The sequence below is a fragment of the Leptosomus discolor genome, chromosome 1, assembly GCF_034619465.1.
Source record: "Leptosomus discolor isolate bLepDis1 chromosome 1, bLepDis1.hap2, whole genome shotgun sequence".
NCBI lineage: Eukaryota > Metazoa > Chordata > Aves > Leptosomiformes > Leptosomidae > Leptosomus > Leptosomus discolor.
This window is the reverse complement of record NC_141391.1, coordinates 77,048,226-77,066,838: the sequence shown is the minus strand read 5'-3', so window position 1 is coordinate 77,066,838 and position 18,613 is coordinate 77,048,226. Positions and strand designations below refer to the sequence as shown.

The 18,613-nt window shown below is 42.4% G+C and overlaps 1 protein-coding gene across 1 annotated transcript in view; it reads left to right on the top strand.

Moving 5' to 3' along the window:
- The window catches only part of DHRSX (dehydrogenase/reductase X-linked), a 175,913-nt gene that overhangs the window by 109,399 nt on the left and 47,901 nt on the right, over nucleotides 1–18,613 (top strand). The window contains exon 5 of the mRNA XM_086470201.1: nucleotides 14,868–15,075. Within this exon, the coding sequence (XP_086326327.1) occupies nucleotides 14,868–15,075 (208 nt within the window). The remainder of the gene's footprint in view (nucleotides 1–14,867; nucleotides 15,076–18,613) is intronic.

Here is an 18,613-nt window from a genome sequence, read left to right as displayed (position 1 = left end):
TTGTTGATGCCTTAAAGAGCTCTCAGTAACACAAGCAAATATTGCAATAAAAATTCAAGAGAATTTTATTTCCTGATTGATATGAAACATTCATGAAATGTTCAACTAAATGTTCATTTTTATTTGATTAGTCAAAAAAGCCTACCATTATTATTTTAATAGCGCAGTAATTAAAGGTAGTAGATATTTAATCCTGGTTACAAAATCTTTCCAGTTATACACGCCTACCTTTAAAGATGCAGAGTATGAACTATTACACAGATGGGAATAACACTGTTTGAGAAAACAGCGTTTTGTGGGAAAAAAGTTTTTGAGATCTATGCACCCATCAGGCGTCCCTTGCCCTCCACCAGTTGTCTGCACAAGCAAAGCCAGGACTGTGCAGCAGGGGCTTGGGGGCAGCTTGGGGGAGAAATGAAGGGGCTGAAGCGACAGCACAGCTGGGAAACCCTCTTGAAGAAGGAAATTTTCTCTGCCCTAGCTGCTGCTGAAGCAGAGTGGATCAAAATTGCAGTTAAATATGTCTTCTTAATCAAGAAAAAAGTTATATGAAAATAGATGCCCTAGTGGGCCTAATACGATATAAGACCAAAGAGTATAGGCCCAAAGCTGCTTTTAAGAAACTTGAGACTAATATTTGCCTGAATCAGTCTATATCTTCGAGACCTGCAAGAAGGGCGTTTGATTTCACTTAAGCTTGGTTACCAAATACGGTTGGCAAGAGAAATCTGTTGTTTGAGAAAATCCTGCTAGAAACTACAATGAAATGAATGGTCCAGCTTTGCTTTTTGCTGAATCTTTAACAGAATCACAGAAGTGATCAAGTCCAAGGCTGCTGTAAAGACACCCGTGTAATTAGGTTAGTCTCCGACCATTACCTGGCAAGTCACCAGCCTTCACTTCTGAAAGCTCTTTCCCATGTGTTTTTTTTTTCTTTTTTTGGTCCCTTTTGTTTGCTCTTGTAAATGTTCTGTAGCATTTAGTTCTGTTACTAGTTTCGTTGTGAAAGTCCAAGTGATTTCTTGGTACGTAAGAGGAGAATGAACATACCTAATGGAGGAGAAATGGCCTGATGCAAAAACTTTTGAACAGCTTCTCTTGGCTTTCCATCAGTGTTGAGCACATCCAAGACAAATGCTGATGTTTGGGCTAACTGGAAGGCTTTTCCTTTTCCTTTTCCTTTTCCTTTTCCTTTTCCTTTTCCTTTTCCTTTTCCTTTTCCTTTTCCTTTTCCTTTTCCTTTTCCTTTTCCTTTTCCTTTTCCTTTTCCTTTTCCCTTTCCTTTTGCCTTTGCCTTTGCCTTCCTCTTTCCTTTTTTGTAATTTTTTTCACTATAATGCAATACACTAAGGAGGAAGATTCAGGCCATTGTGGACTGCAGGGCTGGAGGCACTACTCATTCAGAAGCCTCATCACAGTTGCCAGCTCCACTGTCTTCGCTGCCTGATCCCCTGGACACAAGCTTGAGTCTCTGGAAGAGGACAATGCTTGCAATATTTAAGTGTCTGATGGGAATGAGTTGTTGGGCATGTTGTCAGTGAGTGTGTATGCTTTCTATCAGAAAACTTGGTTGTCAGTGGGAAGGCATTTTGCATGACCGTTAGATGTCTTGCAGGACATCTCATAATGACATGGTTGATTTTCTTATATCTCAGTATATGCATCTAGAATAGCAGGTTTCTTAGTATCACCTAGTACTTTCTTATTCCTTACAGATCTTGAAGCTCTAGCATTCTTGATATGAAGAGCTATTTTTCTTTTTTAGCTTATGGGGAAGACCCTGTGGGCCAGGCATCTGCAAAATGCATTTGTAGGCAGTCATATGCTTTTGAGAGTCTGACCCAAAGTCTGTTGGGGCTAATGGAAAGTCTGCACTAGGTTTTGAAAATCAGACTTTGTGTGGGTCCCGTGGCTTCTGAATCAGACCATCAGCAACCTGATAAGAATTTTCATCTCTGTCTTCACAGGACCAAGTGTTTTATTGTCAAGGACTGTGCCCTTCTGTTATGTTTAATGTAAAAGTGCCCAGCACTGTTACACTGCATTTTTTTCACACTGTGTTAGTACTATTTAATTGCTTTAAATCAAAATACTGTAAATTGATTGATATAATCATGTCTATATGTTAGTGATCTTTCCAGATCTTATCTCCGTGAATATGTATGTGAAGGTACAGTTGTGGGCTTCTGTGAACCTATCAAAAAGCAAAACATTTCAAGATGGATTGAGGAAAGTTCTAACATTATACAATAATGCAAACTAGGAAATTAACATTGAAATATTATTAAAGACTATTATTATATGAATTACTGTGCTAGGTAAATAATCAATACTAGATGTCTGACCTAAGATCATTATGAATTTCAGCAGTTTTCTAGGTCACTGGTGATTTTTAAAAACATGTATCTCCATCAGTTGCCTAGCTCAAGAATCTAGCTGGAAATGAAATTAATATTAAAATCCTGAGTTTCAAAGTATTGTCCTAGAGCTAGACACCCAGGACCCACAAAAATTCCAGCAAGGTTTGGGTATCCAACTATTTCAGGCACTTTAAGAAGTCTTACATGAACATTTAGGGCACTCAGAATGGAGATTAGTGCACTAGAGTCACCTCCTCTCTTTTTGTTATAGCTGATTTTAGCATATACATTTAACTTTCTAATTTCTAATTTAAAAGCAAAAATTTGGTTGAATGCACACATTCTTTCAGCTGACAAATAAAGGCCTGTTGTTCCATTACTATGCTTTCTGCATTGGTAATGTGCGTGCAGAGCTCTTGTTTTTTAAAATAAACAAAACATATTAAACATGCAAATAGAGTATTACATAAACATTTAAAAATATATAATGTGCTAGTGCTGAAAAGAGAAAAATGCTGTGACACAGAAAACAAATTCATTTTCTGTGGAAAAAAAAGTAAGCTAAATAGCTGAACTGTGAGCCACAGAAAGATGAATGCTGTACAAGCAGTTTAGAAAACTTAATCTGACAGAAGGTCAGAAAAATATATCTCTAGTCCACTAATTAGCAATTGAGTGCCAATTTTTTGTTTTTGTTTTTGGAAAGAACTGTGTCTTTGTACAGTTGAAAAGCATTTAGCAAATTACAGCATGTACACTAGTGTAATTATTTCATACATTCATTAAAATGGTATTGCTGTTGAGATGCATTAGAAAGTCTACTATCTTCCTGTGGTTGCAAAAGGGACAGATAATAAAACACTTCATAAAATTCCAGGAGCAGTAGTCACTGTTTCATGCCAGAGAGCTTTTTTCTAACTTGAAGTCAGTCGTTATCTCTGTGCGCGAGAAATGTTTCTCACCACCTTGTAGTTAATGTTTTTACTTATAAATTGTTTACAGTACTTAATGATCTTAAAACCAAGAGAGCTAACACCAAAATCACGACATCTTTAGTGATAACAGAATACCTATGGATACCAAATACCCACAGTGTAACTCATTAATGATGAAATACCAACTACCTTCTCTGTTGCAGTTCATTGAATGGTTTGTAATTTTGGTCACAGTTAGGAAAGGAGGGGGAGAAAGTGATGAGAACATTTAGTACATTCCTTGGCATGCACACAAACACAAAATCAGAACTTACAGATTTCAGGATGTTATTAGCCTATTGTAGACAGATTACAGTTAATATATTTCAGGTTGAGGCCTATCTAAGCCGATTTAAAATCAATATTTCTGAACCGCTGGCTAATTCAGATGCTCATATTTCATACTTCATGGATCATCTGAGAAATCTCAGTCTCTTGGTAGAATAAGTCTCTATAAGCTTCCCTCTTTAGTTCCTGGGGCACAATAAAAGCTGTATCAGTAGGGGTAAGTATATGAAATCTATCTATTTTTCTGTGTTACCTACACACGCGGTTCAGCCATGTGCAGTCCAGCCATCACCCTTTGCAGGGAACCATTTGAGTAGTCCTATGGATGCAGTCATGGTTGATCACATATTAAGTTATTCTTTTGTTTGAGTATTTGCAGGATCAGATCTTCAGAAGTGTGAGATCTGAGGGGTGGGAACAAGTGGGTATATCAAATACAAACAATTTTATAGGTACCTACCTATGCCCAGGTGTTATTGATTAGTTAGGTTTAACAATAGTTACTTACATTATCACAGTGGGATCTACAAAAAGATCTTGCCCCACTGGCTTAGGTAAGAGCCAGCTCCCCTCTGTGGCAGTTGTGGGCTACACAGAGTATAAGCTGAAAAGGAGAGAAACCCCAGAGAAGTGGAAATTCACTGGAGAAGGCCTTGAGGGAAAGTTAGTGAGGAGGGTTGCTGGTGATGCCAGTGGAACTTGGATTTAATCAAAACTAATCCTTCTCCTCCAGCAACACAGGAAGGCTGTGGTGAACTCAGCATCTGATATCTCATGAATCTTGTTCCAGTGTCTTGCTTACAGCATCATGTTTCACCTTTATCCTTACTCGAAGACAAATTAGACCAATACATAAGCAAAGCTGAGATGGAAAAAGTGTGGAGGGACAGAGATAAAGAGAGAGGACAAGCAGAAGGGCGAATGACCCTTTACCTGTGTGTAATGGGTGATAGATCCTAGACATCATGGGAGAGCTGGGCCTTTGAGAGATGCTTAGAGCTGGAGAAGGTAATTTGAGGTAGTGGGGGGATTGGCTTAAAATGGATATTCCATGGATGACAGGCAAAGCTAGAAGATTCATAAGGACACTGATGTGCAGCATTGACGTGCAGCATTAATGTTTTCTAAAATGAGAAGATGCTCTCAGAGCCATATTTTTTGAAGAAGCTCAGTGCATGACAGATGCCATTTACTCAGATTTTTCAGAAGAGGTCATCTTGTAAGAGAGGTGAATGGAAAGTATGGGGAGGTTGGCTGATCACACACTGCTCTTTACAGGTATTAGGTACCTTGGGCACTGGAAGTAACTTGTCTGGGCATGTGTCAGAGCACCACGATACTGCTGACGGTATCCAGCCCAGCTTGTTCAGAGCAACCGAGAGTTATGCAATGCCAACATTTACCTAGCACCCAGATTTTTAGCAGCAGTCACCACCTAGAGCTTTTATTATACTTGAATAACATTGTTGTCTACCAGAAAGATATGTATCCTATGTAACGATATCAGATGTCTTATAAAAGGTTTATTTTTTTATTAGAAGAACTAAGAAGAGTAACTTTAGGCTACTTGTGACTTTCAGACTGTAAGGATTTCATTCATGAAAATCCTGACTTTTATTTGATACTATCTTTGTCTTTCTAATTATTTCCAAAGCTTTTTCTGTGTCTGTGATATCAAACACTCTGAAAAGGGAAATATCTCAGGCTCCACATGCTGCAGGTTCTTGAACCGTTTACTTTTATGTCCTGAATGTGAATGTTTTATCAGTGAAAGACAGATACAAAATTCATCTATTGGTGGATTAGGAAACTCAACTGGTTCTACTTAAATTGTGGAACATTTTGGCATTTCTGAGAGGCAGGAGTGAGCCATGTTTTATTCTTACCTAATCCGTTCACAGCTCTTAGGTAAAACTATTTTTTTTATACAAATTGTAAAACAAGATATTTTACTTCTAAGAGAACTTCCTATTGAATTAGAAAGCTGTGACTGACAGCTTTCCTATTTTCTGATTGTGAGTGGGATAAATCACCATTGTGCCAACTCAAATAACTAGTTACTGAGCATATTTTTAGGAAACAAAGGGTTTTTTTCCAGCCAGACCCAATTATGAATGCACTGATTTATTTTAGTGTGAAAACAAAACCTCCGTTATGGATTATATTTTCTTTTTTTTTTTTTTTTTTTTTTTTAGCTGACACATTTTCCAAGGAACTAGCCTCTGCTTTCTGTGTTCACTATGTAGCAGTGTGACATTGAATCAGGAAGTGAATCTGCTTTTAAGGAGATATTGCAGCCTGTTCAGTTTTGTGCTGAACCTACCAAGATTTGGTTGCTGTTCTCACAGTCCTTGAATGTCTGCACTTTTTTTTTTTTCTTTAACCTACTGATAACTAAGAGCTTGTCTTTGCTGGAAAGATCGATTGCTTTAACTTCTTTGGCACAGCTAATACAGTCCACTTCTCCCTTGTGGGTGTTACAGGTGGGTCTGGGAGCCCTGGCAGTATACATTACTCAATTTTCAGTTTCTTACTAGTTAGCCAAACTTTTAATGTTTGGACTAAAAGTTTCCATGCCAAGTATTTGCCTGAGGCTAACTTATTTTTATTTGGTTGGGTTTTTTTGTAATGCCAGTTAAAAGAGTTTATCTATTTCCAACAGTGATAAGAAAAACATCATAGGGGCAAGTTTTTTTAGAAAGGCTCTGGCATTATCACAGTTTGGAATGGGGACTGGAATACAGGCAAGATGCTGCCTTTGTGTCAGAGGCGGCTGCACCTTTTGCCGCCTATGGAATATTCCCATGATGGGTCTAGTCAGAAGCCTGTTAAGTACTCTGGTTTGAAAACTATCTTTTATGTTTTAATCGCTAAATATTTTGCCTGTACCAAGCATGTCCTGAGTCGAGACTGAGCAGGTCTTTCTGCTGGAATTACAGCCCCAAGCCATGGTGGGAATTACTGCGTACAGGCAAAGACACTGACACTGAGGCTGGGCACCAGCGTCCTATCTGCTCTCTGTGGCTGCCTTTGAGGTGAGGTGGAGATAGGCACTGTGGCTGGCTTCAGGTGCCTCCTGGACTCTTCACTGTCCAGACTGGGGGCCTGCGTTCTCTGTGATCTCCATGACATGTTTCTGTCCCATGAAAAGCAGACTAGGGGGTGGGGAGAGGTGGATGGGAGGTAATGGGTGTCTGGATTTTACCTCGCTATACAGTTGGAACACAACTGTGGAGCTGGAACATGATTTCAGCACTCTCAGGACCTAAAGATCTCGCCAGACATGGCTGGTCAGTTGATGTAGCTGGTGACCTCAATTGGCTAGTGACCATATCTCTCTTGAAGTGCTGGCTCTTGCATTTTTAGGCATAATGACAAGACTGTTAGCGTGGAAGAGGAAGAAGCCTGGTTTGAATGCAGACGGGACAAGATGGTAGCTTCCAAGAGAAGCAGATCTATTCGAGAAGCCTGGGTGTGGAGAACTGAAATAGAAGAGAGGCAGTTAAGGCTGGGAGGTTATAAGGAAGAGACACAGAAGATGGAGTGAAGAGTTGATGGCAGGGAACAGGGCTGTCTGGTGGGAACCATTAGGATAGGGGAAAACTTGATGGCAATACATTTGAGTTTGCTGTTTGAAAAACTTTAAACAGAATTAAACTATGAATGTAGCATATATTCTTGTTCAGTATCAGGGAATTCATAAGAGAGCAATTATGGGGGGAGGGAGCTGAGGTGGGTAGTGAGGACAAAGAGAGGCATTAGGTATGTCTGAACTGTAGAAGAGGTCTCAGAGCTTGCAAGTGCTTAGACACCGCATAAATCACAAGGACTGAGTCCTTTCTTCGAGGGCTAGAGTCTCTGTTGTGCACAAACTGATTGAACCTTTTCTTGCAGTGAGCGAGTTCTTGACTGATCTCCTTTTTGTGAGTTTACTGATGTTTAACAGAGATGAGAATTATCCCCCTGGTGGGGACTTGATTGGGATCTCTCTTCTGTTTGGCCACCAACTTCGATGTAACTTGTAGAAATTAATTCTCATCTACCACTGTGTCACAACTGGTTGACGCTGAACAGGGGATGGGGAAGCTGGTGGGAGTGTGTGGATCATGGCCCCATAAGGAAACCAGCCTCAGGAGTGAGGGAAGGGCAAGCCAGGCATGTGACTGGCAGATGCCTGCAGGATGCAGAGTGAGATCTGTGAGATTCAGACACAAAGGAGCTAGAGTGGCTGAGTAAGAAAAGTAGGGAGAACTAACTCACCACTCACTGTTTGCAGGAAAGCAGAGGCAGATGAAGCTGATATGCATGTCTAGGGCTGAGCCTCTGCCCTCCTTCCCGCATGAATGCTGTTCCTTGATAAGATCAGCATTGGGTCACCGGATTCTGGGGGTAAGGGAGGGAGGGGAGCACAGCCCAGAACTTTGGCTGGGAAGCAGCACACCATCCTTGGCTTTGGCAGGGCTGTGCCTTTTGGCTGGCATGGAGTTGGGGAGGTTGTCAGGAAGCCATTGTGCAGAAATGGCAATGGGTGGTGCAGAGCCCCCTTGCAAGGGAGCAGGAGGCAGGAGCTAATGGGAACTTGTTCAGTGCTGGAGCAGAGGCTCAGGCAGACTCCTGTGGACGAGTTGTTCTGGGAAGAGGCAGGAGAGATCGAACCCTCTGGAGACGGCTCTCCTCCGCAGCCCGAGGCTATGTCCCAGTGCTGCCCTGCTCTTTATCAAACCTGTTTTCACAGTGGCCAGTCTCCTCCAGGGAAGGTCTGTGTACAGGACACTGTCCCACCACTCCTGCCAGACAGGCTGATAGCAGATGTACTTGCATCTCCTAAAGAGTCAAATGAATTGGTGTGGTTGCTAGGTGTCATCTAGGTGTCATTGTTACACCGTGGGGTAAAATTCCTTGCTTTACTTTAGTTTCCTCACAGTTTGTTTTAGAAAACTGCATGTACATATATACAGAGCTCCAGAAGATGCTAGGAAGTGCGAAAGTCTGAACTGCCTCTTGGGAGACAGGAAATAGGACTGTAGCTTTGGAGAGCTGTACCAAACTTTATTTGTATTTTTGTGGTTTTCTTCTTAGCTGTTTGGATTTTTGCCTTTTCAGCTTTCATATACTGTTAATCTGGCTTCTGTGTGTGGTCCTGACTAGACTCATAACACCTTTCTGGGATACCAGTAGGGGTGCAACATAACGGTAGCACTGGGCTCTGGGTTACAGATGTAGCTTAGCAAGCAGTGTGCCACAGCAGTGCCGTAAATTCATCTCTCTGCAGCCCAGGAGAGGCATACCTGTAAAAAGCAGTTATGTGGGTGCAGTTGTGTCTCCAGTAGGCACTTCTGCGGGCAATTCTTCTAATAAGGCACTGCACTTTCTTGTTGTTCACTACCCAGGAATGATCCACAGGACAGGCATGTTCTGGGGTAGCATAGCTCAACTGAACGAGGTGGAACAAGCAATCTGGTATAGGCAGGCTCGCCAGGGGACACTGCTATATGGCTGTTGAGATGTTCACTCCACTATAGCTGTCCCTATTCATGAGAGAAGTGGGCTATACTATTTTATATGTAGATAGATCCATCCAAAGATCCTTTGGTGTATGGGTGACAGACCTCAGCTCTGTTAAGTGAGGTGGGTCACCTTGTGTGGTTGTACTCATGGGATGGAAAATGCTGCTAAATGAGGCAGCTACACCAGTACAAAGCCTGTATGAAAAAAAGGCTTTCTGCTTTTACTTGGTTACTGTCTCTATTAATTTTCCCCCTTGGGAGCTTTTTTTGGTACAGTATGTATCTCTTCCTTGTAAATAGCAAGAACTGGGTGAATGTGGTTATATAGGCTCACCTCTTGCTGTGAAGGTGTTACCTGTAAGTGTATGTGGCTGACCTCTTGCATTGTCTGCCCAGCCTTTGGGTTGCTGAGGACAAAAGGACTTGCATGTGGGGGCACTGCCTCCAAACCCTTTTCCATGAACCTGACTGGGAAGACATTTTGTTCTGTGTGTGAAAAAGATATTTTAAATCTTCCCTTTGTAGTGAGTTTGAGAGAACTGCCTTAAAAAACCTCCAAGTATCTCACTGTAAATAAATCTAGATGAGTGAAATGCTTGTATTTTTAAAGCTCTTAAAACATAGTTTATAATGGAGCTGAAGGATGTCTTTGCAGTGGGAGGTACAGGAATTACAGCAATGTAATTCTCATCATCTCATCCTCTGCAGTACAGGCAGACATGGTACAAATTCTGCTATATAATCCGATAAAAATACGGTGTGCCCAGCCTGCAACATTTACAACTGTCATAAACTTTTTGATTTTGGTGTATGCTGTATCAGATCCATTATGCTCTTAAAATCACATAAGACTAGTTCATTGATGGATCCCAAACCAAGAGTTTCGTTAGAAACTTTTATAGAAAATCATGATAAATGACTGTTTACAAAGACAGTTCTCTTGAAGTATATTCATTCTTTGAGAGAAAAATATGGCTATTGCCTAGTCATAAAAGTAAAAAAGGATAGAATATTTTATTCCGTTATAGCTAATAAAAATATGTATAATTTGAACAATAAATACATAACTGCAGCACATTGGAATTTATTACTATAAGAACTGTTGTTCATAGAATCATAGAATAGTTTGGGCTGGAATGGACCTTCAAAGGCCATCCACTCCAACCCCCTGCAGTGAGCAGGGACATCTTTAGCTAAAGCAGGTTGCTCAGAGCCCCGTCCAACGTGACCTTGGATGTTTCCAGGGATGGGACTTCTACCACCTCATTGGGCAACCCGTTCCAGTGTTTCACCACCCTCATTGTAAAAAATTTCTTCCTTATATCTAGTCTAAATCTACCCTTTTTTAGTTTAAAACCATTACCCCTTGTCCTAGCGCAATAGGCCCTGCTTATAAGTTTGTCCCCATCTTTCTTATAGACACTTTAAGCACTGGAAGGCCGCTATAAGGTCTCCCTGGAGTCTTCTCTTCTCCAGGCTGAACAACCCCAACTCTCTCAGCCTGTCCTCATAGGAGAGGTGCTCGAGCCTCCTGATCGTCTTCGTGGCCCTCCTCTGGACCCTCTCTAACAGGTCCATGTCTGTCTTATGTTGGGGGCCCCAGAGCTGGATGCAGCACGGCAGGTGGGGTCTCATCAGAACAGAGTAGAGGGGGAGAATCACCTCCCTCAACCTGCTGGCCATGCTGCTTTTGATGCAGCCCAGGATACAGTTGGCCTTCTGGGCTGCCAGTGCACATTGCTGGCTTGTGTCCAGTTTTTCATCCACCAGCACCCCCAGGTCCTTCTCCCCAGGGCTGCTCTCAATCCACTCATCCCCCAGCCTGTATTGATACCAGGGACTGCCCCGACCCAGGTGCAGCACCTTGTGCTTCAGCATAGTTATGCAGCAAAATATTTTCCTTATTCCTGTTTATTTCTACTCTTGCAAGATCAGACATCAGTGTGTCATTTAGCCAGTTTTCTGCATGCATACTGTCAGTCTATTGCTTGAATATTTCAGTAACAGCTAATCAATCACAAAGTAAATGCTCATGTTCAGCTTGCTTAATTTATTTTCTAATGCCATTCTGATAGCAGTGACATTTTTTAAAATGAGTCTTCTGGAAACAATGCAGCTAAATCAAAGGGAAAAACCTATAAGAAAGTTGTATGAGAACTGAGGTGTTTGACATTAATGGCCTTTGTGTTGACACTTCAAATTTCACATGCACTCCAAAAAATTGAGGAGACTGACTATTGATAATTAAAATCAGAAATATACTGAGTCGTATGGCTTCCATACCAGAAGAATAAGCAAAATCATTCTTAGTTTAGTTTACAATGAAGAGGTAAGGTAAAAAAAGAAAAAAGGGCATTTTTAAATGTTTCAAATATATTGGATTAATTGAAAGACTTGAAAATAGAAGCAGTGTTCATTCTTTGAGTTACCTTTTCGGGCCCTTGAGTAAAGCTGATGACGTTTCTGGACAAAAGAAAATCAATAGCATGCCACTTTTGGTATCTACTGAATGTTAGGTAGTTAATAATTTAAAAAAGAGAGCTTGCAGCTACACTTCAAGGTTTTCCCTTTTGTCAGAGAAGCAGCCAGGTTCAGTTGCCTGTTGGATATTCCTTTGTACACTCGCTCTCAGTGAATTAAAACGACTTATACACGAATAAGAGAACCTGCCCTTAAATTGCAGGGCATGACTTTTTGATAGCTTTGATATGAACCATCTCAAAGATGAGAGCCTTTTAAAAAAAATACCTTTCAAAGGTGTTTTGGATTAATATTATTTGACCAGCTCTTGAAGACAAAAAGTGAATTGTAGTAGCAAGAAATGCAAGCAGAGGTGATTGCACCTGCTCACAGACTTGACCACAATTTCTACTCAGAGCAAGCTTCTGAAGAATGAGCAAAACAATTTTTAGGAACGTGTATCTTAATGGTTGTGCGTTGCGTGAGTGAAAATTTTTTTCCATCTCCCACCCTGAGCTCAGGTCTGTTTTTTGCTTCCAGGACGTGCAGCACAGATGGTGAAGACTAATTGGGGTGGAGGGCAAAGCCTCTATGTGCTCTTGAAATCCTGCTCCTCTTGGGAGGTCGAGGGGGCAGTTGCTGTAGCACAGGCATCCTCGGGGCTGGTGTGGGCAGTGACAGCCTCCCCGGGTTTGCCTGCTGATTGTGATTCAAAGCTGAATAACTGTAGCAGCTGTCTACCACAGTTCTCGCTGGACGAATTCCTCCATACCTCTGTCTGACTCAGCCAAAAAAGTGTGTGTGTTCATGGAGGGGTCTTATAGCAAGCCCTGCAGCAGCCCTGGCAGTTGCAGAACCAGTATTTGGGGTTCACATCAGATTTGCTGTGCCAGGGCTGTTTTATGTTGGCTGCTTTTTCTTGGGCTTGCATTTTTCTGGTCTTGCTGCAAATAGATGTCTGGCAAACTGCTTCCTCCCACCTTTTCCAAGTGTCAGAGCTTTGGAGGACAGGATGGACCTCAGAGACATGCAAATCATTTCCTTGTCCAGCCCTGGTGCTCAGAGATGCAGCCACGTTCCCATCAGCCCTTCAACAGCTGGTGCTAAGCTCTCTCTCTGTTAAAACTTGCACCGTAGCAGGCTAAGACTTGGTCTGGAAGACTGGGGTTTGTTGCCTTTCCTGCCTTTTCCTTCTTCCCAGAAAACAAGAAAAAGTTGCAGCAGGGCTTGTCACGTGTTTATGTCTGTCCATGACCTTCACGCCAGTGCTCAGTCTCAACTGCTCTTCTGGGTGTCATTGTATGCCATATATGCAGATTATGGAGGATATGGAAATCTGTTTCCAACTCTATGAGCAGTTACACCATGCACTGGAGTAAGTGCTATTGAGGAAGGAGAATACAACAGGACACGCGACCAGACACCCTATAATTTGTGCCTTTCCGTTGTTAAGCTTGAGCTTTGACATGCAGAGAAACCACACCTGGCAGCTGGGTTTTCCTGTCATTCTGAGGTGTCTGGGAAAGTGGCTGTAATGACAGAGAGAGATGCCAATCAGAGCTTTTGTAGGGCCCCATCATGTAATTTGTGTTGTGTTTCTTTCATGGTACTATCAGCCAGCATCTCTCACGTTCAGTTGTAAGTTCTCTGTATATGGGTATGCCGTGTTAGACTCAAACCTTTTGCTTGCTCTGTCTTCTTCTCTCATTCCTTCCCCTTACACTGCATCTCCGGTTGTCTTCCTCTCCCTTCCTCACCTTCACTTTCTTTTCTGTCATCTGCTGTGTTTTACATTCTTTGTTTACATCCTTTCACCATTGCTCTTCTCCCACCTTCCTCATGCTTTTTCTCCCCTACCTGTATAAAGCCACAGTCTCTAGAAACAGTCAAGACTAGCATTGAAATGGCTAATCTCCACTCCTACAAAATGCCCATGCTTTACTTTGGGCTGTGCTCTCACACATGGCCAGCTATTTCATTGTCGTGTGCGCCTATTAAGCAGTAGGCAGCCCACAGGTGAATCACTATGGGTGTTGGCCATGCTAAAAAGATGCTGAGAATGCCTCCTCTTCAGCCTGAGTGGCAGTAACAAAGCAGGACTGCTGGGAGGTGGGACCCCCCTGCCCTGCAAAGGAGTGGTGCAGTTGCACAGCATGTGCAATTTGAAATCATAATTTCATATGCCATCATCAGTCTGACGTCAAGAAATGGGATGTTAAAGGGTTTTTAGTGGACGCATGAAGTAGCATGAGGATTAAGCTGACACTGTCATGTCTGTGGGCAGAGGTGGCCTTTCTGCTGTATCATATTCATGTGTTTAAGAGAGAAGACAAATGGCCTACAACATTATTTGCCATGAGCCATGTCCATCTACATTTAAATGACAAAGGTCAGGTCCACTTGTACAATAATTACGTTTTAATAAAATAAGAATAATTTATAATGTTCAAGTCCACATTATAATTAATAGCTATCCCCCACGCAGCCTCTATACAAGATGTAATTTATGCATGAGCTCAGGATTTTCTGCAAGATGCTGAAATCAACACTGCATGTTAGGGATTTGGATACTTATTTTAGGCAATGAGTTTGAAAATTGTGGTTTGTAGAAATATATGCAAAAATATTGCCAAAATAAGCATTCAAAAACTCATTTCAATATGCAGCTGCTTGTAAGCATAGTAATTAAGATATATTGGGTAAATTTACTACATCTTTTCTTACCCACACCAGTGAGATAGAAGTTGCAGATTTGAGACGAAGACTCAAGAGATCTTTAAACTCCAGCCAGGACTCAGCAGAAAACCATCTAGGAGAGCAGGTCTGCTGCTTAGCCTGATCTTGTCTCCACTGCTCTGAGCTCTTTGATGGAGAGAATGTTGTTTGGATTACCCAGCTCCCACCTATTGTAGATGGATTAATTGTTGTTGTGGATCTGCAGCATTGCATTCTGGCACACCAGCAATGGGTTAACTCAACTTTTAATGTCTTCAAGACACTTTTCACAAATGCACTCATTTATTTTCACAGTCCTTCAGGAAGGGAGGGAGGGAGAGAGTCAGTCTACCTGTTTTCTGGGTAAGGGAACTGAAGTGGGTGTTTTGACATTTTTCTCGGCAGGAATCAATCAGTGTCTGCTTTATACTTCACATGCCATCACCGATCGCTCATTGCTCTAAATGCTATGTTTACACTCTGCAGCAGGATATCCATGCTCCTTATGGCTTGCTGCTTCTTTGAAATAAATCAACAGGTTTTACCTCTACTTTCTTCTCCAGCTGGGGTGATGCTGGTCCCTGAAAGGAAGACAGAGGATGGGTTTGAGGAGCACTTCGGCTTAAACTACTTGGGACACTTCCTGTTGACTAACCTCCTCTTGGATACGCTGAAGCAATCAGGAACGCACAGTCACAACGCTAGGATCATCACTGTCTCATCAGCCACCCATTATGTAGGCAAATTGCACCTGAATGACTTACAAAGCAGGTACTGATCCGTTTTCAATATTCACTGATCTGCAGTAAGGGTGTGCAGATTAAATTCCAAGAGAATTGTTTCTGAATACTGAATGGGGGGTGAGGAGGGGTGTTGTTGCCTTTTTTTTTTTTTAATTAGTGGAGATTCTTGAGCAGTTGCTTAATATCTTTCAGGCTTCAACAAAGCTTCCAGCCTTCAGTCAAAGATACAAATAATTTATAAGCTTGTAAACTGAGTCTTTTATTCTCAACCTTGAAAGCCTTGCTTCCTTTCTGATGCTTACACTGTGGTGATGGTTGTGGTGCAGAGCCTGTACTCCTCACTGCCTAATCAGGGAGACTCTCAATAACTGGGAAGTTTTAAAATGGCTTGGGTGAATGCTAATAGACTTTGTCCTCAAGTGAATACATAAGCAGAGGCCCTGATCCTGCCCTCAGATGGGTGCAGACAGACGCCTGTGGCTGCTAGCTCCCTGCCCACTGAGCGTGGGGCTGCTGACTTGGCCCTGGGGGGGGGCAACTAGCCCCACCTGCCCGGCTGCCTCACAGCTTTTCCTGGCCCACACGCTGCCTGCTGCTCCTTCCTCCGGGACCGCTCTGCCCACTGGCCTGTGGCTCCTGGCATACCATCTTCCTTTCCCTCCGCCCCTGGCCTCCGCCATGTCCTGCACAGCTCCTGGTTCCCCGCCTTGGCCTCCCTCACAGCCCTTCTCCAGCTTCCCGCACCTCCCTCCCAGCCCCAGGCTGTGTCATCCCTCCCGTCCCCATGGTGCTTGCCCTGTCACACATCAGGCCCATGATTCACTGAAAACGGTGGAGCCCCAGCTTTTGTCTGTGTCACCCCCTGCACTTCCCCGAGAGCTTACCGGGATCCGAGTGCGTGGCCATGCTGGATCTTTAACCCAGTAAGATGAGTTAAAATGCATGGCCATATTCTGTCTGACTGCTTTTGTTTTGGAAAGCTGTGGGTGAATGTCTATGGGATATTTCTAACATTAGGAAGACGTCAAATGATGCGGTAAATGTCTCTGGTGTCATACAGGAACCGTGTAGAGTCATTTAGTTAATTGAGGAACGGGCAGAATAACAGATACATTTCAAAATTTCTCCATACAGTCAGTGTGGCAATTACGCACTTACTAACAGGCTCAAACACAGCCTGTCTTCTGATGGGCTCCAGAGCGTTTCTGCCTGCACGGAGCCAGTCTGACTTTTGCATCATTTCGGTGGAGAAATTCCATCTCCATCCTTTGACAGGGACTTCAGCACGTGTTCAGAGGCACCTGGCCCAAGGTCTCATTTTGGAACAAAGACTGAAATTAGAGGGCTGGGCTGTTTCCGCTGCAGACATTTTACATGTGAATGCTGCATTAAACCTTCTGTTTGACTTCTGATTACATACTACGGCATCAGGTTTATTACACGCACGTTGTTTAAACTCTGCAGGGTAGTCTCAGTTTAATCTCTTGCTTGTAAAACAACCACAGGAAATTAGCCTTACTCTTCGCTTGATGTATGTATTCATTGTTCTGATGGGCATGTGCTGGATGGCACCATGCAAGGGGGCTAAAGGGAATGTAATTAGTATTTCTTTGGTCTAAAGTGCAGAATGCAAGATTAAATGTGGCTGTTCTGTGTCTCTAGATAACAGTATTTTCCCTGATTATGGCAAAGCCTTGTACCATGCCTCTTTAATTTAGGATCATCCTTACCTGTGATTCATCATTATTAACTCATATTTTAAAGTAATCAGAAATGTTTCAGTTAGGAAAGTTATGGTTCAGCATGAGCATGACCAATCTGATGTAAAAAATAATAATATACCAGTGAGATTTACCTGCAGCTTTTGTGCCAAACCCAGCTCTTTACATTTCAACTTTATTGGTGTAAGAAGAGCCATAAGGGATGACAGACTCTGGGTGATTTTGCCTGCTTTTTGCCACAGGGATGCTTTCAAATGCTCAGGGGCAGCAGTGGTGCCTGCTTTCCAAGCACAGAGGCACACTGGTGGGACTGACAGGGGGCTGTGGATTCAACTCCAAACCTTTTCTTGGTTCAGGCAGAAGAAGATATTCCTGTTTGGTTTTTTTTATAGTTAGTTATCACAGAAATGGTACTGCTGAAAACAGTGAGATCACTTGTGTGTTTGAGTATGTACCTACAGCGTGAGCAAGTGGTTTAGCAACCCTAGGGGACTGTTGCAGGGTGCTATACACAGACACTGTCTACACCACGGGGCCTCAGAGGCACCTTGTGATTCAGAGCAGCATTTAAAAGCTTTAATGGGTGCGGTAAAGACACCCATGGTAAGCACTGGATTTGATAGTTTTCCATGAATTGCCACAGTTTCCCAGTGATACCATCCCTCATTTTTGCCGCTTGTCTGAATGGGAAACCTTTCTAAAAATTTTATACTGACTTTTTCCTTATTTTGAGCTGTGCTAGTTGGCTGTAATTCATTTCATGACTTGGGTGTTTGTTCACAGGTTGGCTGGTAGTCCTTATCTTGCAGGAAGGTAGCAAGACAATTTGGAGTCATTTATTCACAATGGAGAAAGAAGGCCATGCTCTGTGCTGGAAAATTTACCAGTGGCAGCAGACTGAATTGTTTACCATGCTCTTGTCCCATTATTGCTAGATTTTGGTTGGGCTAGTGTCCAAACCAGAGCCCAGAGGATGGATTTATCCATCAAACATGTCAGAGAAGGAAAGGCAGAAGACTGTCTTGACATAAAGGAGACAGTAAACTGACGTTCAGATCTCAGATTTTTCTATGGGATCACTCTCCCACTTGGGAAACTCTGGTTTGGCAGTCACAGTTGTGGCAATCACACTCCATTGCTTGTACTTGCTGCTCGGAGATCTGCTCTGAAGTCAGATGTCATCTATATCACAGTGACCACAGGGCAACAGCATGACAAATAATTGTTGGAAGTCTATCCCGTGAACAGTATAAATGCAGCTTGTGTTCTTGTCGTTCACGTTTCCTCTTTGTTTTGTTTTCTGCCATTTTACCAATCTGATTTATCCGAAGTTTCTCTTTTCAGTTCCTTTTTGGTGGGAGGGTTCATTTATATTTTCTTGATTTTCCTTGCATTTTACATTATTTTTCTTCCTTTGTTATCTCTCTCTTCATACCTGCCTACTTGATTTCTATGTTCATAGTTTCATCTTCACCTGTGTCTTTTGAGCTTTTTTGTCTCCATTGCCTTTTCCCTCCCTATCTCATAATTTTTTCCTCCTTCCTTTGGGAGGGGAGAGTGTCTTATTTCCACCCACCAGTTAATTTCCTCCTCTTCATTTATCTTCCTCTTATCTTCTTCCTCTAGCCCCAGTCCTATTTCTCCCCTATGGATGTCATTTATCCCTGTTCCTGCCCATCCTCTTCACACACACCAGTAGGAGAGACACAGCATGGGTACATCAAGACAGGATAGAGCTTGTTCCAAACTGGCAGGGCATAGCTTGTTTCATGTGTGTTATTGAAAATGCAAACGCACAAGAGCAATGACTGTTCTCCCAGTTCTTTTGCTGAAGGATATATGAAG